Genomic DNA, 26,765 nt, shown 5'->3' with positions numbered 1-26,765 from the left:
GGTTGGAGGCTACCCATATGGAGTACAAAGTGTTGCTCCTCCAATCTATGTGTGGCCTCATTGGGACAGTAGAGAAGGCCATGAACTAACATGTCGGAATGGGAAGTGGAACTAAAATGAGTGGCCACTGGCGCATGGAGCATAGGTGCTCGGTGAAGTGGTCTCCCAATCTATATCGGGTCTCACTGATATATAGGAGGCCACATATAGTAGATAACCCCAACAGACTCACAGGTGAAGTGTCCTGTTTGGGGCCCTGAATGGTAGTGAGGGAGGAGGAGTTACACTTGTTCTGTTTGCAAGGATAAGTGCCAGGAGGAACGAATGGACAAGGGAGTTGAGTAGGGAATGATCCCTGCGGAAAGCAGGAAGTGGGGGAGGGTGTTAGAAAAGATGTACTTGGTCATGACGTTGATCTCTTCTCCCAGCACCTATGTCTTTGTGCCTGCTTCTTTGGGAAGGTCTCTGCACCAGGCACTAATGACCCTTTTCCTGTCTTCAACATCTCCTTCTCTTCTTGGACACCCTGCTCTGGATCTTTACATTTCCAACGGCCAACAAGACATAAACTCCTCTCTCCAATTCCAACCTCACTCCTTCCAAATGCTCTGCTCTCCACTCTCTCTGCACTAATCCTAACCACACCCATCAAACCTGCAGATAAAGAGGGGTGCTGTAATAATAGTCTGGTGGACTGACCTCTACCTTGCTGAGGCTGAGTGACAACTTACAGACACCTCCACTTACCTCTCAAACAGGACCCCACTAAGGATCACCAGGCCATTGTCTCCCAAATCATCGCCGATCTTATTAACTCTAGAGATCTCCTATCCACTGCCACCAACCTCATTCTACCCACAATCCACAAACCTGCCTGTCCAAGTAGACCCATTGTTTCTGCTTATCCTGCCCTACTGAACTCATATCTGCATACCTCGACTCAGTTTTATCCCCCCCCCCCCCCGTTTCAGTCCCTTCCCACCTACATCTATGACAGCTCACACAATCTTGATCGTTTCATGATTTCACGTTCTCTGGATCCAAGCCACATTTCACAATGGATGTCCAGTCCCTATACACTGGGAAGGCCTCAATATTCTTTGTTTCTTCCTGGACACCTGTCCCAACCAGTTTCCCTCCACCACCACTCTCCTCCGTCTGGCGGAAACTTGTCCTCACTCTCAATAATTTCCCCTTTGGCCCCTCCCACTTCCTTCAAACAAAAGGCAGGGGTCCCACCTATGCCAGTCTTTTTGTCGGCTATGTTCCAAGCCTACACTAGTGTCACTCCCAACTTTTCCTAAGCTACATCAATAACTGCATTGGTGCTGCTTCCTGCACCCATGTGGAGCTCATCAATTTCATCAAATTTGCCTCCAGCTTACATCCTGCCCTCAAATCTACCTGTTGCATTTCTGACATCTCCCTCCCCTTTCTCAATCTCTATGTCTCTATCTAAAAGACAGAGACAGCTTATCTACTGATGCTTATTATAAACCCACTGACTCTCACAGCTACCTGGACTATACCTCTTCCCAATATGTTAATTGTAAAATGCCATCCTCTTCTTTCAATTCATCTGTTTCCACCACATCTGCTCTCATGATGAGGCTTTTCATTCCAGAATGAAGGAGAGGTCTTCCCTCTTCCATTTTGTGCATATCCCTCACACCACCCTCCTGCCACCCCAACAGGGATAGGGTTCATCTTGTCCTACCAGACCACATCCAGCACCATAATTCTCCGTAAACATCCGCCACCTGCAACAGAATCCCACCATCAGGTACATCTTCCACCGCACCCCCCACCCCGCTTTCTGCATTTTGCAGGGATCATTCTCTACACAACTCCCTTGTCCATTCATCCTTCCCCACTGATCTTCCTCCCGGCACTTAACTTCACAAGCAGAACAAGTTCAGGGATGGGGTACGACACCATGTATCGGCCATCAATGCAGTCCTAACATCTCTACCCCGGCTTCTCCATTCATGCAAAGATAAGACTAATAACCCTCTCAATACCTCTACAACCCTTAACAACCCTCAGGTCATTGCTATACCTTTAGTTTATAAGCCGGAAAACTACCCATTGTGGATCAGAATTGAAGAAGCCTCTTGGACAAGTGGCAAAATGACTTCTAGACAACACAGCAAGTTCGGTTGCCTTGATTTGCCACTGCTTGATATACAATGACCTGGATGACTGAGAACCTTCATGGACACATTGGTGGGAATTATATTCTTTATTTATTTAACAATAAAATGCAGAGTGGGCCCTTCCAGCCACACTGCACCATCAACCTCTCGACAAACCTGATTAACTCTAACCAAATCATGGGTTAGTTTAACAATGACTGATTGACCAAACCAATAAAGAAGAAACAAATGCTGGAAAAGAGCTAAACTGGTTTCTGTTCAGCTGTTATTTTAAGGTGACAGATCAAGGTTTCTGGAGTTTCTTGACTTTATGGCATGTATTTTGAAGAGGATGTGTCTTTCCTGTTTTCTTCATCCTACATAGGTTAGCAAACACCTGATCTGAGACCAGCAGAGCAAGCCGAACATGAATGAGGATCTATAAATTCTTGAGTCCATTGGTAGAAATAGAAAGTACTAGTTCTTTGATACTTGAGGAAATTCATAATGATGGAGTGGATGGAAGACATACTTGCCCTGGGGATCAGATGAGATTGGTCACCATTTTGATTTTTATCATAATTTGTCTTAATGGGATGAATCTGTAGTGCTTGGGCTGTATTCTAGTAAGCAATTGTGTAATATGAAATCCTGCTTAGTCACTTTAAATGATTCCGTGATTTAAAGTTCCTCAGCATATTAATTAGCAATGAACAGACTGATGTAGTTATATAACAAACACGAGGAAATCTGCAGATGCTGGAAATTCAAACAACAACACACACAAAATGCTGGTGGAACACAGCAGGCTAGGCAGCATCTATAGGGAGAAGCACTGTCGACGTTTCAGGCCGAGACCCTTCGTCAGGACTAACCTAAAGGAAAGATAGTAAGAGATTTGATTGTCTTTTGCTATAATGGGCTCTATTTTGACCTGCTTATAGCCTGTTTATCCTGTTCCAAGGCCTTGTTCTTTTGCCTGTTTCTGAATCTGTATTCATCTGGGCTACTTACTTGTTTCTTTTTTTCTGAGCCCTAATAAGGACAATCCTAGGGAAATTTGGAGCCTATTTTGTACATCCTTTCTTTGCAGACCTCCCCCCCCCCCCACCCCCCACCAACCGTCATTGCCAGGAATGTGGAGATGATATTTCCCTGCATTAGTCCATCTTCACTCTCCGGGTAAGCGTGGGCGACTGCTGCAACGAACACCTTTATGGGCTACACCTGCCTCATAACAAAAAAAAGCAGTTTACATCTGATAATTAGGTCCTCCCCATGCAATCTAGTTTCTCTTTCGGCTTGGCTGTGACGCTACTGTCACTTTTTGGGCATATCGTACACCTCCCAGCTCTTTACTTCACTCTCTCCCACTTTCCCAGTTTCATATACCACCTTATACTGCTTCCTCCCCTCCCCTTCCTTTCCAGTCCCGAACATGTGTCTTAGCCTGAAACAAGTCAAGTTGCTTTTATTGTCATTTCAACCATAACTGCTGATACAGTACACAGCAAAAACTAAACAACGTTCCTCCAGGACCCTGGTGCTACATGAAACAACACAAAACTACACTAGACTTCAGACCTACAAGGGACTACAGTGCATAAAACAGTGTAAGACAGTACAATAATTAATAAACAAGACAATAGGCAGAGTAAAGGGCAAATTACAATGTAATAATAAATGATGTAAATGTAAATAATGTAAACAATGTTTTAGCAGGAATTGGGAAAGAAATTAGCAAAAATTGAACTCAGACTAGACTGGGAATTGAGGAGTCTAATGGCTTGGAGGAAGAAACTGTTATACAGTCTGGTCGACAAACATCGACTGTTTGCTCTTTTCCATAGAAGGACGAACTGCTGAAAGAATTAGCCTCTTCTGAAATTTTAAGGCGGTTTGCAGTTCAACTTAAAGGTGACTGTACTGGAGTGAGTGGTCAGCGAGCTCCATTTAAACGGGGGCACCCCGTAGCGACACACACGCATCCGCCAATCGCGTCAGAGGGGCGGGACGAACCCCGCCTCGGCGGTCAGTTTAAATTTCGAATACTTGAAGCTCATTGGCCAAAGCAACAGATTACTGATAGTAATTGGCTGGTACATTTAAGAGTTCCCTGGTGAAGCTCTGGCAAACCCAACCTGGATCAGAACACCTTTCCACGGCATTACCTCAGGAGTAATGGCGAAGATCGATCTGATCAGCAACCGGCCGGGATAACAATGACGTATCTTGTAGAGCGCTGGAAGAGCTGGTTCTCAGGTCCCGCCCACCACTACGTCAGCGGGTAACTATCCATTCAGCGGCGGCAGCGGGCCGGAGCGGGTTCTGATAAGCCGCGATCAATTCAAAGGACGGCGGTTTGAGCCGTTTGCGTTCAAAAAAGGTAGCCGTGTTGATTTTGTGATGGCGTCCGGTCGTAGCAGTTGGAATTACGACGCCCCAAGGCACTTCAATTTCGGCAACCCGCAGGAAGACGATGACCCCACGGCTGACTACTGGTTCGGTAAGCGGCCGCGGTCGGGCTCGCGAGTCTCCCGTTAATATCTCCCCTTTGTCCCATCGTCGGGGCTATCCGCTCTCCCTGCACCGGGGTTCTCCCACATCGCCGGCAAAGCAGTCGGGTTGGCCTGGAAAGGATGCCTGCCCGATCCCGCCAATTTAGCGCAAGGCGACCTCTGTCAAATTTCCCTCCCCGGGGGATATTGTTTCCGCACTATCGTGAGGTACTCCGCTTTAGGCACGAACAGCTGCTTGTAACGTCTGGCCATCTTTGTATCACTCTGTAAGCATCCCGACCTGTGCTTCGAGGCGCCAAACTTCACTGGCCATTGTTGGATCTCCGGTTATCTCTTATTCAAAAAACTTCCTTTCCCCAGCGCCTCTGTATGTACCTCTGGAAATAAATGAACTTTCTAGGATGTCGGCATGTGAGTGTTTTGGGGTTCTGCTGCCCTACGTGCTATTTAAAATGTTTGTTCCCCTCTCTCCTGTTTCACCTTTAACCTACTGCCTTGTATTCCTCTCTTCCCCCCCCCCCCACCCCACCTTCTTATACTGGCTTCTTATCTTTTTATTTTCTCCTGTCCTGAGGAAGAGTTTCGGCCCGAAACGTCGACTGTTTACTTTTTTTCCCACAGATGCTGCCTGGTCTGCTGAGTTCCTCCAGCATTTTTGTGTGTGTTGCTCGGATTTCCAGCATCTGCAGGGTTTTTTTTTCTAATAGTGCAGGTAACGGTTTGGGGATGACTAGAGCATGTGGATAGGATATGCTACTTGAATTATTCCAGAGTTAAAGAATGTCAGATAGCAAAGTAACTGCACAACAGTTAGTCTAACATCACTAGGAGGGCAGATTTTAAGGGAATGAAAATTGTAAGGTACATGTGTAAGGCACATGAAAATTGGGTGGAATTAATACACACCACTTTAGGATTATGCAGACTATTTTTGAGTTTGGGTATTATGACAAATCACAAAGGAAGGGAATGGGTTAAGGCAACAAGTGCAGGATGTTGCTGTTCCCCAATGGCAAATACATTGTTTTTGATGCTATTGCGAGGGAAAGATCTGGCAGAGGAAAGCCACGTTAGTCAGGTCTTTGGGACTGATTTTGGCTCCCTTGCTCAGAAGGGAATGAGTAGTGGTAGGGAATTCATTAATTGGTGCAACAAGCAGGGAGGTACTGTTTTGCCTCCCAGGTGCCAGGGTTGGGGTCGTCTTAGATGGTCCATAGCATTCTTAAGGAGGTGGGTGGGCAGCCAGAGGTCATGGTCCACATTGGAACCAGTGACACTCAGTGTTGCTACCTGCGCTATGTGCTAGTGAGGCAATGGTTAGGAAAGTAATACAACTAAGGAAATTGTGCAGGAGGGGAAGCTTCAGTTTATTGGGTCCTGTACAAGTGGGACAGTTTGCACCTGAACTGGAAGGGGACCAATATCCATGCAGGAAGGTTTGCTAGTGCTGCTCTGTGAGGTGGGGGGGGGGGCGGTATTTAAATTAAAATTGCAGAGGGATGGGAACCAGAATGCCAGGGCAGCTACTGGAGTGGTTCTGGAAAAAGGTGTTAAGTTTATCTACGAAGACAGGAATTGAATGGTTTAGTAGGGTAGAACTAATGGGAAGGGGTGGTGGCATTAATAGTGAACCTGTTATGACAGTCCTCAGGCTGGAGGTCTCGTCTATTGAATCTATATGGATGGAGCTAAGATGACCATTCTTATAATAGGGTTCTAAGATAATAGGATTGAATTGTAGACCACCCAATAACCAGTGCACTTTAGAGGAGCAAGTTTGTAGAGACAGCAGACAGCTGCAGAAAACTAAAATAATGATCTTAAGTTTCCGTATGTTGACTGGGAGTTGCAGACTGTAACAGGACTGGATAGGGTAGTTTGTCAAATGTGTTCAGGGAAGTTCCCTAAATATATAGAGGTCCCAACCCTCCCTGTTAGGGAGTGATGGAGTACATGACAAGTGTATGTAAGGGAACATTTTGGATCTAGTGCTCATAATCCCATTTGTTTTAAGATAATTATAGAGAGAGATAGGACTGGTCTACATTGAAGAAAAGCCAATTCTGAGGACATCAGAAAGGATCTGGCAGGTATGGATTGGGACTGGCTGCTTTCTAGCAAAAGTGTACTTGCTAAGTGGTAGGCCATCACAAGTGAAATTCTGAGAGCACAGAGTTTGCATGTTCCAGATAGAATAAAAGGCAAGGCAAACAGGATTAGGATACCTTGGTTTTTGAGGGAAGTTGGGGCCCTGGTTAGGGAGGAGGTGCATAGTCGGTGCTGTATAGGCACCAGGAAACAAATGAGATTAGCAAGGCAACATTTGAGAGGGAGATCAGGAGGGCTAAAAGAGGGTGTGATGTTGCTGTGGCAGACAAGGTGAAGGAGAATTCTATGGGCTTTTGCAGCTGTGTTAAGAACAACAGGATTCTAAGGGACAAAATCCTTCCTCTTGAAGATCAACATTGCCAACCAAGCACGGAACTGAAAGAAATAGGGGAGATTTGAAATAGACTTTTTTTGCATCTGTATTTAACTTGAATGGACATAGTCGGTAGAAGTGAGGCAAAACTGTAGTGAAGATCATGGGTCATATGGATTACAGAAGAGGAGGTGCTTTTGCTATCTTAAGTCCCTATTGTCTCAGGCTCTCATCCAGCCTTTTCTGAGATTAGTGCAGAAATTGCAACGGCCCTTGCAGAGGTAATTGAAGTATTCATAACCACAGATGAAGTGCCGGGGGGTGGCTAATAGAGTTCTGTTGTGCAAGAAAGGTTCTTAGAATAAGCTGGGAATTTATAGTCTGGTGAGCCTGATATCATGATGGGTAACTTATTGAAAGGCATAGTAAGAGACAGGGTATCTAAGTATCTGGATAGATAGGATTTGATTGGGTATAGTCGACATGGGTTTGTGAGAGGTAGGTCATATCTAACCCAGAGTATTTTTGAGGAAGTTACTAAGAAAGTGGGATATCGCTTATATGGTAGGCTGGTCAAGAAGTTCGTTGTTTAGGATTCAGGATGAAGTAGTAAGTTGTATTTAAAATTGGCTTTTTGGAGAGTGGTAGCAGATGGTTACCTCTCTGACTGCAGCTCTGTGACTTGTGGAGTGTCTCAGGAATCAGTGCTGGGTCCTTTGACTTTTGTCATCTTTATCGATGATCTGGATGATAATGTGGTTAACTGGATCAGTAAATTTGCAGCTGACACCAACCTTAGATGTGCAGTGGACAGTGAGGAGTTATTAAAGCTTGCAGGACTGACCCAGCTGTAAAAATGGCTGAAAGTGGCAGCTGGAATTTAATGCAGTCAAGTGTGAGGTGTTGCACTTTGGGAGGACCAAAAATAGGAATTGGTGAACAGTAGGGCTCTTGTGACGTGGTAGAACAGGGATCTGAGAGTATAGATGTTTAATTCCTTAAAGGTGGCATCACAAGTAGATAGGGTTGTAAAGAGCTTTTAGAACATTGGCCTTCATAAATCGAAGTATTGAGTACAAGAAGTGAAGTTTGTAAAACATTGGTGAGACCAAATTTTGAGTATTGTGAGGGGGGGATTTGATAGAGGAATACAAAATTGGGGGCTCTGGATAGGGTAAATACAAGCAGGCATTTTCCACTGAGGATGGGGTGAACGGTGAGATATTTGAGGGTTAATTTCTTCACTCAGGATTGTGCGAGTGTGGAGCAAGCTGCCTGTGGATGTGGGTGTGATTGAAACATTGGATCCATACATGGATGTGAGGGATATGGTCCAGCTGCAGATTGATGGGACTGGGCAAAATAAGTTTGGAGGTTAAATGGGGTTCCTGTACTATGGTGCTTGATGACTCAAAGGTCATCCCCACCGTAATGGACACAGAATGTGTTGCAGCTAGTAAGTTTGTGGGATATCCTCAAGTTGAAATTATAAATAGAGAAAAGAAAACTGTGACACCAGATGTGGCCAGTCGTGGGAGAGGGAGAGATAAATTTGAAGAATTCAATGTCGAGTCTACAAAGCTGCAACTTGCCCAGATTGGGTGAGTTGTTCATTAAGCTAGGTCTCGTTACACTGCAGAAGCCACAGGCTGGAATGAGAAGGAGTGGACTACACACAAGCATCAGAGGGCTTGCCTTGCTGTCAATCTTGCACCTCTGTCCTAAGGTTGAAATTTATCTGACCCCTGCTGTGCTCAGCATTGTGAAATTGGCATGCAGACTTAATATCACTGGGAGGTGGGAAAGGGAATGGATAGTTAAACAAAAATGGGATGTTAAACACTTAATTATTCCAGAATTATTGATTTCATTACCAGTGATGGTTTCAAAGTCAAGGTTGCTAGATTATTCCTGTTCTCTCAGCTTATCTTCTCTCCAACCTCTACTTAGCTTCTGTAATCTGTATTTATGACTTGACTACTTAAATGTCAGTTCTTTGAGGGGAGTGTCATGCACCAGGTGTAGTTTGACCAGCTGAATCTTTGTCTTTGCAGAATTTCACTTTTTTTTAATGTTGATAACTCATTGAAATTTTAAATTGCAACCAAAAAATTCAGTAAACCCATTTGGTTTCTAAATCCTTTAAATTGAATTATGACCCTTTGAATTCCAAGCTCCAGTGATTTTTAACAGGTCATAATTCCCTTAAGTAATATTCAACACAAATTTAAAAGCAATATTTGCAAATTGGCTTGCCTGATGACAGTCACTTTGATGGCTGCTGCCACCATTTGCAATGTAGGATCTATAGCTAAAAGTAGGTATTATTTGAAGTAGAGCACTCTTGCCCTTAGTTATAATTGTCCTTAAAGCTATTGTTCATTCTTAATTATTATAGTATATTTTCTTGGATATTAGATAAACAAATGGAACAAAACAAAGCTACAGCAATTACCATGCCCGAATCTGTACCAATTGTACAAAATTCAAATTCCGGAGTGGAGCAAAATGGAGTAGGAGCTAGCCCAGTGCTACACAGCCAAGACTCGAAAATGTGTGAAGATTCTTCTGAAACAGAACCACAACTTCAAGAGGTTTCATCTACAAGTGAGAATTTTACTTCTACTTATTTATGCAGTAGTTACTACTTAATCAAAGAAGCCTAAATCACTTTTAAGCTTTAATGCAAAATTACTTGGACCTATAGGCAAACTTTATCACATTTCTGCTTTGCATTATTGTTCACCTGTGGTTTTTTTCCTCTAGCTCCAGTTTGCTGCTGTAGAAGTTAAATAAATTGCAAAGTTTGAACTCTACAGAAGAAGTTATAATGTCTTCTATAGTAATAAAGGGCTACCTTTTTCAGATTAATCTCCTTGCCCCACTGATATCTGATAGAATTGAAACTATTTTGTCTGGTTATTAGTTGAATCTGGCAACTCTAGATAGACAATGACATGCAAGGAAGATTGTTGGTATCCACGGTATTTAAAATATGGAAAATGTTGCTTGCCAAAATTTGTAATATTACAATTGGCCCTAGTTTTTAACTGATTACTAATACTGAAGAGTAATTTCCCCATTAAGAAAATGTATATTTTTCCCTTGGAGTCTGATGTTCTAATATGTTCTGTTACAGAACTAGTATTGTTTTTTATTCTAATGCTAATTGTTGATTACTGCAGTCAGCAAGACACATTCCTCGTAACAAACAGGCTTGTCTCCCCAGTCTGCTCTTTCAAGAGGTCGTGCTTTGTGTTTATTTCAAGTTTTAGTTTGGCCAAGTATATCCATAAGCTGCCTTTTTGAGGAATATCAACAATGAATTTGGAAGGATAGTATTGTGCTAACTAGAACAGTTTAATAACTGTAATACAGCTCATTGGATAAGTCTGCCTACTTGGTCTTTATGCCGAGAGTAAGACTTTCAAAGATGTATAGCCAAGCTTGGTGTGAACGCCTACCCTTCAAATGAGTTATAAATGATTAAACAAATTCACTGTAGATATATAGCAAGGTAACAGGCCCTTCCAGCCCAAGTCTGCACTGTCTATTTGCACCCATGTGACCAATTGCCAGATATCTTTGGAGTATGGGTGGAAACCCATGAAGTCACAGGGAAGATGTACAAATTTCTTGTAAAGAGTGGTGAATAGAATCCAGGTCGTTGGCACCGTAATAGCGTTCTGCTAACTGCTGAACTACTATGCTGCCCACAGACCTTAAGTTGATATGCTTCTTGTCTTTAATTTCTTCCATGACTATCTTTAAAACTTTTAAGTATAACCTTTAAAATGTTTTTGTAACTTTGTCAGAAATTTAGATTATTTACTTTTTCCTGTAGAAGTTGCAGCCAGTAAGCCACCAAATAACTTGGCAGTGTCCCTGGAAGAATGGAAAACCAAAGTAAACAAGACCACCGTGCCACCAAGAAGGCAAGTAACAAGTGTGCTTTTGTTAAATAGACGTTCCTCAGTGTCCAGTTTGTTTGTGAGGAGGTGGTGGGATGCATGAAGGAAAAAACAAATGCTGAAAAAGAGCTAAACTGGTTTCTGTTCAGCTATTATTTTTAAGGTGACAGATCAAGGTTTCTGGAGTTTCTTGACTTTATGGCATGTATTTTGAAGAGGATGTGTCTTTCCTGTTTTCTTCATCCTACATAAGTTAGCAAACGCCTGATCTGAGACCAGCAGAGCAAGCCAAACATGAATGAGGATCTATAAATTCTTGAGTCCACTGGTGGAAATAGCAAGTACTAGTTCTTTGATACTTCAGGAAATTCATAATGATGGAGTGGATGGAAGACATACTTGCCCAGGGGATCAGATGAGATTGGTCACCATTTTGATTTTTTTTAAATCATAATTTGTCTTCACTTGAATCTCAGTATTAAGCAGAATATGCAATTTAAAATTTCTCACCCAAAAATATTAATGATGATTGCAATGTACAAATGTAGTTATATTGTCTGATATAACAGGTTCTGTTTTGACAGCATATTCTGGTTAACCTGTTCCAGGGTTTTGTGCTTTGCTGTTCTTCTGCCTGTTTCCGAATATCTATTGATCTTGCTACTTGTTTCTGAATAGATCTTCAGCAATTGTTTTATTGCCTTGTTTTTCTTCCCCATGATTCTGTTAATATTTCTTTCTTGAACCAAAGCAGGTTAATATTTTGGCAGATCTCACCACTTGTCCTTTAATCTGCTTCCATTTTGTTGCTATAAATGAGGGGTAGTCTCTCAGTTCCAGCAACCCCAGCTTCATTCCTGACTTCTGGTGGCTTTAGTGTTGATTTTGCACATTATCCCTGTGGCCAACTGGGTTTCCTCTAATTCCCTTGTTTGCCAAAATGCTTGGTTACCAAATAAATAGCTGTAGTTCAGTGGTAGAATCTGGGGGTAATTGATGACAATGTTGGGAAAATAAAGGGTTTGTATAGAAAATGGATGTTTGTTGGGCAGAAGGGTATGTTGCCTGCCATAGTTGAATTACAACAATGATTGATCTCTAGGTTTCAGGTCATGTTGGAACCAGCTTGATGGTAGTTACCTTATTTGAGGGGTGTCTCCTGAGCTAATTTCAGAATATTCCACTTGTATAATGGAGCTTTGACTATGTTTGAACCTGCATGAAGAATGTTATATGGTGTATAGAATGGTAGTTGTTGTTGCATGAATGAAATCACCGGAGAGTGTTACTGGTAGGTACAAAGCAGCTTCTTTATTCGACAAAACAAGGTACAGCAGGCATCATATGGAGACACTTTCGGTGGAAAGGTCTGTTGGACCAATGTGGGGCTCGATATTTATTTGCCAAACACAAAGGACAATTCCATATTTACAGGTGTGTATATATAAGTTTTGCACCTTCTGGTTTACATCCATCCCACAGGCTCCAACTTTTAGGAATCCATTGTTCTAAACTGAATCCACAATACGTTTATTTGGTATTTTACATGCTTAACATGAAGGACAATCCATATTTACAAAGTTTAGGTAATGCTTTCTTTGAAACTACATGTGAACTTCACACCTTCTGGTTCACATCCATCCCATGGGCGTCAGCAGCGTCTGGACTGGTATTCACAGCTTTTAGGAATTGCATTGTTACAAACTAAATCCACAGTACATTGTCAAGGAACAGAAGACTGGTGGCCAAAGCCATTTGCTAACTGTAAATGACCTAAACCCAAAAATCACTCTAACAGTAGTATCAGCTCTAAGATCTTAGCTGCTCTTAGAGTGAATGGAGAGCATCCGTAGAAGCCAGTAAATTTTTGACCTATTTTCTTCTGCATAAATTCAGGTTTTTTTTTGTTTGTAGAAGATTGAGGAGACAAAAGATGATTAAAATTGGGATTGAAGTAGAATTGAGTGCACATGACTGAAATAGCAGAGCCTTGACATTTAGTTCTGTAACATGTGTTTAATTTCAAATGTCTGATTTTTTTTGTGTTATGCACTGTCTAAAGTTCTCTCAATTTGCTTTTTCATTAGATCGACACGCAGACCATCTGAACAATTGAGAAAACAGTTGGGCAGCATAAGAGCCTCCAGGCGCTCTCAAGATGTAAATATGACAGAACCTCCAGTTAACAAAAAAGCTCGCATGTAAGCTACCAATGCATTTGAGTTTTCTTTTGGCAAACACGAGGAAATCTGCAGATGTTTGAAATTCAAGCAACACACACAAAATGCTGGTGGAACGCAGCAGGCCAGGCAGCATCTATAGGGAGAAGCAATGTTGACGTTTTGGGCCGAGACCCTGACGAAGGGACTCAGCCCAAAACGTCGACGTTGCTTCTCCCTATGGATGCTGCCTGGCCTGTGTTCCACCAGCATTTTGTGTAAATTTTATTTTACTAGATTTAATATATATATACCTTGGTGAAAAGGCTGTGGTGTGTTCTGGATGACTGAAATGATGCTTTGTAACATGAGCAATGAAGGTCCATTTGATCATCCCAGTCTTATGGAAATTCAGGATTTTTACTATCCATTCCTGATCTGCGCTAATTTCAATTTGTTAGGAAGTACTTACGAGGGAATGTTCTTCTAAGTTTGACCTTGTGTTTAAGTACTGTCTTTTGTAACAAATATAAACTAAAGTCCTTGTATCTGCAATACCTATTAAAAGGGAAAATTGCATATTGAAATAATTAAGGCAAAATTAACTACGGACAAGATTTGTGTAAAGCAACATAGTGGCTTGCTGGAATTCGTCTCTAGCAGGTATTCCAATTAGGAAATTTGCAATCTGCCACACAATTTGTTTGGCAATTTATACAATTTGTTTAAGCTAATTTTGTGGGAACTTTTTTTTAAGCCCTTGATAGAGTTAAATAGCACATAATGGCATACTAGCCTGGGCTAATGAATGAGATGTTGGGTCAAATCCCATCCCAGCTGGGGAATTGAAACTTGACTGTTTCTTTGGAAACAAACCTCCCTTCATGTGGTCTGGCCTACGTGTAACTTCAAATTTCACATCAGTGCTCTGAAATGGCCTATTACCATTCAGTCCAAGGGCATTTGAGGATGGACATTAAAAACTGATTTTTTTTTCCAACATCATGTCCAAATTAACAAACTAACAATTTGGAGGTGTCTTTTCCTGATGGAAAATAAAATGTTCTTTGTACTAAATGTAGGGATTCAAGTGGAAATTGCTCCAAGAGCAGAGCTGGTAGTCTAAGTCAGAATAAGGGCAAATTGACAATGCCTGGTACTCCTACAGTTCTCAGGTATGTGTTGTTTTGGAAAGTAATAACATAATATTCTATAAAAACTTGGTTAAGATGGTATCTGATGTAGAACTTCCAGAGGTTGTATATGTAGCTGATAATTTTGAGCTGTTTTTAAGTAAGTTTGCCTGCTTTGCATTCCTACCATGGAGTGGTAAGTATACCCACTGGGCTTTTTGTTGGCATACTGATTTCTCATTTCCTCTTTCCCTATTCACCCTACCCCTGTCCAGTGTAATATTGAATAGCTATACACCTAACTATATTGAATACACGTTCTAATAGATTTACAATTTCTACAGTTGTCCTATCAAATGATGGCCACTGTTTCCCCTGTGTTATTTTCTAAGGCATTGGCTATTTCAAAATACTTTCTCCTCACTTACTGGATAATTTGATGATCTTCTGAATTCCATCCAGCCAAATTGTGGTTATTTGCTCTAAAGTCTTTCCTCTGAAATCTTCATACTGTATTCAGAGTATATGAGCATCTCCTAGAGCAGAAATATACACCAAGGCACATAATTGAATTGGTGTGTATTTCTGCTCTAGGAGATGCTCTTTTCATACAAGACCTGTGTGAGCAAGGACAAATTTCCCCACGGAGAAAGATCTACTCTGGTTATCATTTGAGTTTGTTTGAATTTAAACATAGTCCTTTCGTGGAATAGGCACTCTTTATACTTAGCAGTACAGGCAGCCCCTGGGTTACGAACAAGTTCCATTCCATTCCTGAGTCCGTCTTTAAGTTGGATTTGTACGTAAGTTGGAACAGGTATATCCGGTATTATTTAGTGTCAGTTAGTCAAACGTTTGTCTTGGTATATAGTATATATTTTACCTTTCTATGCATATGAAACATTTATGTATTTCAATAGTTAAACTACTGCGTTGCTTAGTAATAATTGTAGCTTTCAGCGGGGCAGGGCCTTTCACATTCTCCGTTATTCTCACTTTATCCTTTAAAATTGTTCTGATTGTCGACCGACTGTGGCCTCATGCTTTTCCAATGACCGATGGCGTTTCACATCTTTTGGATCGCTTTATTATATTCAATCGTCATCGTTTTCCTCAATGGAACAGAAACACTGTGATTCAGCAGCAGCCACGGGCGGCGGGTCCTGGGCTCCCTGGGTCCTAAAGTCCACCAGCACTGAGACAGGTTAAATAGGATAAGTGGGGGCAGTGCTGACTGGAAAAGGCGAGTCAGGGTGAATCTTACTAAGAAGAATTTAAGCCAAATACAAAGTTACACACTCAACACAGTGTTAATAGCAAAGTGATCCGACTTAAAATGGCAGGCGGCGATGAATTTTTGATATATAGTAATAGGCTTTATGGCAGGCAGTTCTCAAGTACAAGTTGTTTGTAAGTTGGACGTTTGTAACTCGGGGACTGCCTCTATTTCAAAATGATCTTTGCTTGCAGGAGGCAGCAACATATGGGTTCAAAGGGAAAAAGCACAGAAGATTTGGAGATGGAAAAAATTGCTCAGTTTCAGAAGGAAATGGCAGAGCAGAGGAAATTAAATGAAGAATCGCTAAAGCTTGCCATCTCTGGTGCAGGTACATTTGCATATCAAAGGTTGGAAGAATAATTAACTAAGCTTTCGTGATGGTTCTTTTATGCTATGGCTGAAGCCATTAGTGCAGCTGTTTTTTTTTGCAAGGCAAAAATACATTAAGAAGTGAAAATGTGTTTTTTTTTAGTTCCAGCTAACAAGTGTTTCAACTCATGGGAGTCTATTGGGATTTGGAAACTGGTGATAAATTTGCTTTGTATTTATATTTAAGCGTACTAATGGTAGTCAACAAAAAAATCTTTCCCACCTACCTCCAACTCTCAAATAGACTAAACAACTAACAAAATGAAATATGGAGCTGTATTAATTTGCTTCTACCATGCCCACATGACACAAAATAGATAAGTGGCTACTACACTGCTGATCCCTGGGATTTTCATGTAAAGATCACCCAGTGAGCGGCAATTCAGCAGGTATTGAGTGAGGTCGGAGGAGAATGATCAGACTGGCTCCATCGCATAGGAAGGTGACCAGGTGTGCAGAAGAGCATCTCTCAATGCACAACATATTGGATGGGCTACAGCTGCAGAAGGCCATTAATATACAGTGGCCACTGAATGTATTTCTCTGCCAATGTTTTGTTTCTGAGTTAACACTTTGTTGAAAGGGTCTACATAATATCTGAGGCAGAAAAATTTGTTCTGACTAAATTTAATCTACCCTATGCATGTGAATGATGGAATTTGGAGCTATAGAAAGCTGGGAGGATTAGATTAAAATGAAATTGTGTCAACTGAAATAAATCCCATTCTTCCACCAGGCTCATTGAGCTGAATTGGACTCCTATGATGTAAGGTAATCACCAGATTGTGCACACCAGAATTTGTAGGTGAAGGCACCCTTCTTATTGTTTACTATGGACTGCTCATCCTCTTACAACACTGGCAAAAGTGAGGTTTTCCTGGGTTAATAAATATACTATACTAATATACTAGCAAACATAATCTACCCTACTTAATCTTTTCCAAGAGTGCTTTTTGATTCTGTAGCTTATTTTAAAATTATCCTCTTGATAGGGCAGAGGAGCATTAATGTGTGTATTTCCACTGGGAATAAGTTACTTATTATTTATGGTTTTATATTGCTATATTTCTACACTATTCTTGGTTGGTGCGACTGTAATGAAATCTAATTTCCCTCGGGATCAATAAAGTATGTCTGTCTATCAATAGCATATTTGAAGGGATTAATCTAAATATTGATAAGCTAACAAGAAATGGCAAAGATATTGCAGAAAAATTTGAGTACATTTGTGATTGCTTCATGGAATAGTGTGTTATGGAACCCATTTGGAAACATTTTGTATTTCATTAGTAATAAGGAAGGATTAGTAAGTGATCTTGCGGCTAAAGAATCCCTAGGCAGCTAGTGACCATCATATAGACTTCTAGGTTAGTCTGAGGTGAACACCGTAAGACTATAACTGCCATCATAATGACGATTTAAAAAGTTTGAATGTGGTTATCTAATGTAAACATACAAAATATACCAAGATGAATCAGTAGGTGGGCAGTGGTCAAACTGTTCTTAACGTTAGGAGCCCAAGTTATTGGAGGAAGTGTTGGTGATTGAAAACCTGCTGCCACATTAGAAGCAGTTGGAATAAATAAGTTATAATCCAGGGGGCATAACTTAAAATATGCAAAATTTGCCCGCTGAGGTGTGTAAAATTTACATCTCAAGCAAGGGGTCACTGGAATTCTCAAAGGGCTGTAGAGATCAAATCATTAAGTATATTTAAAGTAGAGATTGATAAATAGTTGAAAGATTGAATTGAGGGTATGGGGTGCTTGCACAGGAGCTGTGGCTAGAATCAGAATCGGGCTTAATATCACCAGCATTTGACATGACATTTGCTAACTTTGTAGCAGCATACATAATAAGAGAAAATCTATTACATTATAAATATATTAAATGAGTAGTGCAAAGAAAACAATAACCAAGTAGTGAGGTAGTGTTCATAGGTTCAATATCTATTCAGAAATTGGATGGCAGAAGGGAAGAACTGGTTCCTGAATCATTTGAGTATGTGGCTTCAGGCTTCTGTACCACCTTCTTGATGGTAGCAATGAGAAAAGGGCATGTCATGGTAATTGAAAGTCCTTGGTGGACACCATGCACGGCTCCTTGAAGATGTACTGGATACCATGGAGGAGCTGACAAATTTTACAACCATCTGCAGCTTACTTTAGATCCTGTACAGTAGTCACCCCTCCCCCATACCAGACTGTGATAGAGCCAGTTAGAATGCTCTCCATGAAAACTCTGAATGAAATATAGCCACGTCTTGCCATCTTTGTAGCTACATCAATATGTTGGATCCAGGTTAGGTCCTTGGAGATAATGACACCCAAGAACTTGCTCGGCCTTTCCACTTTTGATCCCTCTGAGGACTGGTGCGTGTTTCCTTTCTGAAGTCCACAATCAGTTTTTTGTAGATGTTAGTTGCAAGGCTGTTGTTACGATACCACTCAACCAGCTGATATATATCGCTTCTTTATGCCCTTTCGTCACCATCTGAGATTCTGTCAACAATAGCTGTATCGTCAGCAAATTTATAGATGGCATTTGGGCTAGCCTAGCCATGGTCATGGGTGTAGAGAAAATAGAACACTGGGCTAAGCTCACATCCTAGAGGTGTGCCAGTGTTGATTGTCAACGAGTTGGAGATGTTATTTCCAGTCCACATTGATTGTGATCTTCTGATTGGGGAGAAAAGCTTCTAGTTGCAGAGGGAAGTACAGAGTTCCTGGTTCTGGAACTTGTCAATCAGAACTCTAGCAGAGGTGTTAAACACTGAGCAGTAGTCAATAAGCAGCATAGGTATTTGTATTGTCCAGGTGATCCAAGGCCACGTGGAGAGCCAAAGAGATTGCATCTGCTATTGTGGCGATTGGCAAATTGCAGTGGGTCCAACTTCTCAAAGCACTTCATTAGATTAGTGCTGCTGGACGATCAAATAGTGTGGGGCAGACTTGAATGGATATTTTGTTTTGAAATGATGGATTGGGGGGGGAGGAGAGTGGTGTATGCCATTTTAATAGTTGTAATTAAAGATGGTCAGAAATAATCTTTAGAAGCAAGAAGTCATGGGATTAAAGATTTGTTTAAACTAAGTTTTCATAGCTGGCAGGTAAAAGAAGGGTTTAGCTGCTTTTGGACTGATGTTCTCTGCTATTGGCATAATAATCCATTATGACAAGGATTTAAATGCTTCTGTAGTGATCATATTGATTTTTTTTTTGAACTGCAGGTGTCTTTTTAATCTTTTACCCCTCCTCACCCATCACAAATTCATCTAAATAACTTAATGAAAAATCTGCACCCTGCTGCTTTCAGGTCAGACTAAGAAAAAGATGCAGATCCCAGTCACAAGGCCAGTGGATATAAAGTTCCACACAGACAAGCGCATAAAAGCGCATGAAGGAGAAGTGTACAAGGAAGTGAATTTTACCAGTGACTTGCGCAAATATCAGCAGCCTTCTGTAAGTATCTTGTCGAGTTGAAATGACTCATGATTTGTGTATCTGATTAACAAGGAAAGTTGTTGATATTTAGTTTATATTTGTAATAACTAGGAGTCATTAACTGTTTTTGTCTCGGTACATGCTAAGTATTGTGCTCTTCTGTGGGTGGATTTCCTGCAGATTTTGCTGGCTGAATATTTGGGAAGATTGCTGATGCCCAACATCTTTTGAAGTGGACTTTTTTTGGCAGTATTTGGGTTTATTTTTATATTTATGGGAAGTGTATTGTTCCAAATGCAAACATTTTGTAATCCCACTGCTCCATCCGTTCCATTTGCTTCACTTCCAGTTGACAGTCTTGTTATAAATTTCCTTTGGTTTCCCTTCAGTGTATTTGTTTAACAGACCCTGGGATGTGATGAATATCTTCTGCTTGTACCCTGTTTCTGAATAGTAGTGAAGTATGAACTACACCAGAAGTTTCCAGTTTCATTAATGGCCGATGTAGTAATTAGGGGGGTGAACTTCAGTGGAAAGGTGGTGAGCTGGGTTTAAAGATGTTCACTATTTTGGAATTGCACTTCATTGGTGATTAGAAAGAATAGTGTGATTGAAGATTCATGATGATAGATCAGATGTAATTGAAGACTGGAGTGTTCTGCTGTTAGAGAATGTGCCTGCAAATAGTTTGCTAAATTGAAAGGGAATCTAGATGGCAGCCAGGGGGTTGTTTTTAGAAAGGCAAGAGCTCAATCTGTTGTTACACTGCCAGCTAACACGGTCAGGTGCTGCTAGAGTAAACCCGTGACCCAGAGATGAGCAAAGACAGCAAGGTGATCACTGACATCGTTTGGGTCGATAGAAATGGGTTGTTATCAGCAGCAGATGTTGGGAAATGAGTGGGTGAAGTAGAAAGGCTCTGTTAGCCATGGGACAGACAGCGACTTCACCCAGAATTATAGAAAGTTCATCAAAACAAGATGGGGACAGAAGGACAACTGAACACAGGGTAACAGTGGTGAGAGATGATGCTGGATATACTTGGCAGAAAGTGAAAGAGGAACGGCGACATTTTGGGTAAATGTCCATTCACCACTCTGACTGCAGAAGCTGCCTGACTCTCTTCCACTTCAGCATTTGGTCTTGGGGACCTCTAATTCTTGGCGGGTGAAGTGCTCAAACACATTTTAAATATTGGAGTGTCTGTTTTGTTTTCTGTCTTCCCCTTCAAACTTTTACCGCTTGACTTAAAGACTGCCTCTACTCCAAACTTATAACTGAAAGTTTCCATCCCAAAAAGAGACTTTGCATAGGCTGGACCTCCAGAGCAACGCACACAAAATGCTGAGGGAACTCAGCAGGTCAGGCAGCATCTGTGGAGGAAAATACGCAATCAACGTTTCAGGCCAATTAATCTCCTCTGCACCTCCCATTGCATACGTTCTTCCTATATTGTGGCGACCAACATGGTGCACTTTGCTCCAGCTGTGGCCTATCCAATGTTTTATGAAGTTAGAGCAGGAACAGGCCCTTCAGCCCATAATATTGTGCCAAACCAGCTAAAAAGTAAATCAAAAACATCCAAAAACTAATCCCTCCTACCTAAACAATGCCCATATCTCTCCATCTTCCTCAATTAATCTGCCTGTCTAAACGTCTCATAAAAGCCTCTACCACCACATCTGGCAGTATATTCCAAGCAGAGTGGAGTACTCTGAGTAAAAACATGCCTTTCACATCCCTTTTGAACCTACCCCCTCTCACCTTCAATGCATGCCATCTGACATTTCTACCCTGGGAAACAGATACTTCCTGTCTACTCTAATAGATCTCCCCTCAGCCTTCACTGCTTCAAAGTCAACTACCCAAGTTTGTCCAGTCTCTCATGATAGTACATGCCCTCTAAACCAAACAGCATCCTCTTCTGTGGCCTCACCAAAGACTCCACTTACTTCCTATAGCGCAGCGACCAGAACCTTTTGCAATATTCCAGATATGGCCAGCATTCTAAAAAGTTGGAACATAACCTCTTAACTTTTGAACTCAATGCCTCAACCAATAAAAGCATTTTAGAAGCTGCCTTAGCCGCCCTATTGACCTGTATAGCCATTTTCAAGGAGCAATGATCTTGGATCCCATGATCTCTCTGCTCAACAACACTGTCTCCTTGCATTTGCGACACCGCACACTTGTCTTCTTAATCTCCATCTGCCATTTCTCTGCCCATATCTGCAACTGATCGATATCTTTGCAAGTCTTCTACACTATCAACAACTCCCAATCTTGCTAACCCACCCATCTACATCGTCCACATCATTTATGTATATCACAAACTTAAGAGGTCACAGCACAGATCCTCCGATAACCTGGGGTAAATCCCACCAGGTGCTGAGGGCATCGACCCTAATACACATTAGGCAGCCCAACACTTCCACCTCCTTGACTTCTAAAAGCCCTAACTTATTATACACTTAACACTGATCTCCTGGTTCTCCATATCCTTGGTAGATACTGAAGGAAAGTACTCAATAACTATCTCACCCACATTCTCTGCATTCAAGTAAATGTTTCTCTCCCCCCCCCCCCATCCTTGAATTGTCCTGCTCTCTCCCTATCCTTGAAGTATATATAAAATGCCATGTGATTCACCTTAATTCTACTTGCCAAAGACATTCCATGGCCCCTCTTAGCTTTCCTAATTTCCTCTTTTAGTTCTGGCTGCTTCATATTCCTCATTGGCTCAGTTTGATTCTAACTTTCAAAGTTTTTCATGCTTTTCCTTTTCTTCTTGACTAAATTCATCACCTCTCTAACATCTGAGGTTGTCTTGTCTTTCCATCACTGTCCTTCCTCTAACAGGAGCATACCTTGACAACAGCCCTATTCTTTTCACACATTTCCTTAATCTGATAACATGTCTATTCCTCAATGTTGTGGTGGCTATTGGGGTGTCTAGTACAATCTCATCAGTGTGATTGCACCCTTCGAGTCTATCCAAATGGACTCTGTGTCTGAACCCTCCGTTATTGTCCCTGATTAGTAGAGCAACTCCCTCCCTAACCCCTTTTATCACCTCCTCGATCTTTTCTAAAGCTGCATTATTCACCCATTCCTGCCCCCTCAAAAAAAAAAGTTTCAGTAATTGTAGTTCCATGTGCTGAGCCATGTTCTAAGTTCATCACCTTTACCTATAATACTACTATCATTAAAATACCCACACTTCAAAGTATCTGAACAATCATACCTTTTATTTGATTTTTGTCTTTCAATACTTCCCCTGACATCTACCTTCTGGTCTGGTTCAATCCTACATTTGGTGCTCCGGTTCTCAACCTCCTGCAAAATTAGTTTAAACTCCCAGGTAGCATTAGCAACCCTCCCAGCTAGAGTATTGGTTCAGTTGCAGCCTGTCTTGTATAGGTCACCCCTTCCACAGAAAGGTTCCAATGATCCAGGTCTATGAAGCCCTATCCCCTGCACCATCTCCTCAGCCTCTAATTCATCTGTGCTATCACCCCATTCCTTACCTGCATTAGCCTGTGGCACTGGGAGTAATCTGGAGGTTACTACCAGACCTTCTCTTCAGCCTCTTTCCTATCTATATACTCATCGGATAGGATTTCTTCCCCTTTTCTGCCTATGTCATTGGTGGCAATATGCACCATGATCTGTTTACCCTGCCTTTTGAAAATATTCTGCGGTTGCTCCAATACATCTGGACCCTAGCACCCAGGAGCTAATACACCACTGTTCCATCAGCTTGGCTGCTGTTGCCTTGCCCTGTTGGGTCACCCCTCTCCTTCCCCCCTCAGCCTCAGCAATATCCAAAGAGGAATGGCCACAGAGGAACCCTGGGAACGAACTCTCTCTCTCTCCCCTTCCCTGATCTTCGGTAGGGCTCTGACACTGATGCTCACTGTGTCTGTGCTCCTTTGCCCTGACTATTGAAGGCCAGTATTGTGTAAGCTTTCGTCCCTATGTTGAATAACTGTGCTGCCATTTTCAGTGGTCTGTAGATTTGAATACTAAGGTTCCTTTGCTCCTCGGTCTTTTCAAGATGTCTGAGATGCACATTTTCACTGTGAATCCAGGGGCACTGGTGTGGATGGGGTTCAGATAATCCATGCTGTAGAAGGAATTAAGCTGTGGTAGTGGTGAAGATGATGGATGCTGACTTAAGTGGGACAGAAATCGTTGACTCATTGACATTTTCTAGATGCGTGAGCACAAAGGTGTCACAGTATCGAAGCCTTTCAAACTCTCTGGGAGCAAACGGAAGCACGTGGAAACGAATAGTCAAGCATACGTTTCTCTGGCGGAGCAGGTAGAAGCTTTCCAATGTCGGACACCGTCACGGTATCACCTTAGGAGCACCCATTGTGTGGATGAAGGTAATGCAAATATTTTTTGCATGGATAACATCATAAATAATTCTTTATTGATGCATAGATGTCTTGCTTGTTTGTAAAATAAAATACAGATTTTCTGCAAATTCACCCTTTATTGGTGGATTATAATGCGGGCATCTGTCTTTGGTGCATTTACTTCTAAAGTTTCATTGCTTATGTAGTGCCTATTTCTCCTTCTGAAGGTCCTTCTGGGGTGTCTGCAAAAGTGAAACTGACTAAACCTCACACTCCTTTATTGACGACTAAGAGCCGAGCTCGACCAGCCACATGTAAAAGTACAGCTGAAATAGAAGCTGAAGAGCTAGAGAAAATACAGTCGTAAGTGTGTTCTTAAAACATAGTCTAGAATGTGCTTCACCTAGCATCTGGTACTGTCTGTTTGCCCATAGAAATGAAATTAGAAGTGTACATACAAACTGGATGAGTTTTGCAGGATTTCCCCTGAGTAGGTGGCTAAGGATTGACAATTTAGAATGGTACTTTTTGGGTAAAATTATAGAACTGTTTAATGTGGTTCCTGGTTGTCCATTTCTTCTCAAGTCACCTCTTGAAATGCGTAGGCAAAACCTTTGTACTCCAGGACACAAGGTTGTGACTGTGGCTACAAAAGCATTCAGAAATCCATCTGCTGAACTTTTTGAAAGCTGTTAAGCTTAATTTTTTTTCTGGTTCTGTTAATAACTGTTTTCTTTGACAATAATAATAAATAGGCATCTGTTAGCCTCGAGAGACCATGGATTTGCACCTTGGAAGGTTTCCAGGGCATAGGCCTGGGCAGGGTTGTATGGGAGACCAACAGTTGCCCATCCTACAAGTCTCCCCTCTCCATGCCACTGATGTTGTCCAAGGGCCGATACAGCTTGGCACTGGTGTCATCACAGAGCAATGTGTGGTTAAGTGCCTTGCTCAAGGACACAACACACTGTCGTAGCTGAGGCTCAAATTAGTGACCTTCAGATCACTAGACCAACACCTTAACCACCAGGCCACGTGCCAACACTTTGACGATATACCAAATAATAAAACTTCTCTTCCCCCGTCAGTTGCTTAGCTGAGTGAATACTGAGACCTTGTGCACATAAGAAATTGAGTATCCCTTGAAGTCAAGCACACTGCTGTAGTGACGGCAGAAATATTTCCATAGTTAAACAGCATAGAAACGGGCCAGTGAGTCTGCACTGTCTAAACACTCATTTTTCTTCCCATATTCTACCACTAGGAGCAATTCAGTAGCCATTACATTTGCAAACTTACACATCTTTAGGTTGTAGGAGGGTACTGGAGTACTCAGAAGGGAAAGCCACAAGCAAATCATTGGCTCTGCTCATTGCATCAAAGGTCAGGATTAAACCTGACTGAAGATGCAGCAGCTCTACTAACTGATAATGGCGGATTCTTGATGATATTTGGGTCCATGATCCTCTTTGGATTCTAATTAATGCTCAGATTTGATGATTCCTGTTGAATATGGGAGCAGAGATTTATGTCATCTTGCATTTGCAGGTACAAGTTCAAAGCCCAGGAATTAAACACCAAAATCCTAGAAGGTGGCCCAATCCTACCAAAGAAGCCACATGTTAAAGAACCAACAAAACCTATTGGCTTTGATCTGGAGATAGAGAAGCGCATCCGGGAAAGAGAAGAAAACAGGAAGCACGAAGAAGTGGAGGATTATACCTTCCACTCACGGCCCTGCCCTTCCAAGATCCTAGATGACGTTGTGGTAAAAATCCTCTTGTTTCCTTAATTGAATTTTGGTCACAATAAAATTACAACACTTCAATTTCCAAAATATTTTATCAACTTCAGTTCAACTTTGCACCACACAGAACTGTAGCTGTAAATTTAAACTTTTTGGCTTAATTCATGTGTTGCAAACTACTTTTGCAGGGAGTGCCAGAGAAAAAAACTCTACCCATAACACTGCCCAAATCTCCAGCTTTTACGCTGAAGAACCGTGTGAGAATGTCCCTCAAGGAGGAGGAGAAGGTGGGTATGAAAGTTGCACCATGATGGAATCGTTTGAATGACTTGACCTTTCTCAATTTGCCTGTTAACCATTCTACTCTTAATGGTATTGATAGTCAGTACAGTGGCCCATTTGTGTTCTAGAACACAGTTGTTGATGGAACAAGACTGGCTTGGATTTTTGTTCTCTTTGAAAGTGTTTGTGTTATTGGGCACAAGCACTGCTCTGGTGGCAGCAGCCAGTCAATGTTGGAGGGCCAATTGGACGGAGTGAAATGAAAAATAACACTGCTTATGTTGATCAAACATATGACTTAAAGGTTGACCTCACTAGAGTTTAAATCCATCCTCAACCTTTAACTAAAAAGATAAAAATCTTATCTGGTGTTTTGGTCACTAGCATTATTTGAAAGTTCTTATTACAATGCACGTTGAAGTATTTTGACTTTGGGTTCTAAAATGGTATTCTGTGGTGGTCCAGTGTTATCGCATTACATTTTAACATTTGTTTTCTGATCAAAACTTACAGAAAGAAACACGTGTGATTAAAGCAAATCCCATGCCACACTATGCTGTCCCGTTCAAGCCAAAGTCCACTGGAGAAACTGTTATAGCAGTTCAGCCTTTCTCATTTGAGACCCGGGACAAAGAAAGAGAAGCATTAAAACAGAAGAAAATAGAGGAAATGCGCAAGAAGGAGGCTGAGGTATTCATTATGACTGCAAATGGTGTTAATATGAATGCTAACACATAATGAGCTAAGTTTGAGAGTGCAAGGGATTTAAAACGGTGAGACTGGATTCATTTATTGGCTAATAGGGCAGCAGGTGCCAATAAAAGGGAAGTAAGCTGACATGGAGCAGTCAATGTGTGAGTGAGACTTTGAGGTTGTGGAGAAAACCGTTCATCTTCCCTCTTACTACTTTGTCTAATTGCTTATTGGGCTTGTAGCTGAGACTTAAACTGATTAAGAAAACCAAGTTACAACTTTTTTTTTCCCCCCAAGTGCTGCAGGATC

At 41.6% G+C, this 26,765-nt stretch overlaps 1 protein-coding gene across 2 annotated transcripts in view; it reads left to right on the top strand.

Annotated features, from left to right (window-relative positions):
- The first annotated feature begins 4,302 nt into the window (after positions 1–4,302).
- The window catches only part of tpx2 (TPX2 microtubule nucleation factor), a 33,090-nt gene continuing 10,627 nt past the window's right edge, over positions 4,303–26,765 (top strand). The window contains exons 1-12 of one of the 2 annotated variants that reach the window (XM_059980396.1): positions 4,303–4,641; positions 9,495–9,683; positions 10,921–11,011; positions 13,075–13,188; positions 14,229–14,321; positions 15,750–15,886; positions 19,243–19,388; positions 23,587–23,761; positions 23,962–24,097; positions 25,283–25,502; positions 25,670–25,768; positions 26,277–26,453. In XM_059980396.1, coding sequence (XP_059836379.1) covers positions 4,542–4,641; positions 9,495–9,683; positions 10,921–11,011; positions 13,075–13,188; positions 14,229–14,321; positions 15,750–15,886; positions 19,243–19,388; positions 23,587–23,761; positions 23,962–24,097; positions 25,283–25,502; positions 25,670–25,768; positions 26,277–26,453 — 1,677 coding nt within the window. In that variant the 5' untranslated portion in view covers positions 4,303–4,541. The remainder of the gene's footprint in view (positions 4,642–9,494; positions 9,684–10,920; positions 11,012–13,074; positions 13,189–14,228; positions 14,322–15,749; positions 15,887–19,242; positions 19,389–23,586; positions 23,762–23,961; positions 24,098–25,282; positions 25,503–25,669; positions 25,769–26,276; positions 26,454–26,765) is intronic. The other variant, XM_059980397.1, reaches the window with a different exon arrangement.

The sequence above is a fragment of the Hypanus sabinus genome, chromosome 9 (assembly GCF_030144855.1).
Source record: "Hypanus sabinus isolate sHypSab1 chromosome 9, sHypSab1.hap1, whole genome shotgun sequence".
NCBI lineage: Eukaryota > Metazoa > Chordata > Chondrichthyes > Myliobatiformes > Dasyatidae > Hypanus > Hypanus sabinus.
The sequence above is the reverse complement of the archived record's forward strand: the minus strand, read 5'-3'. Positions and strand labels throughout refer to the sequence as shown.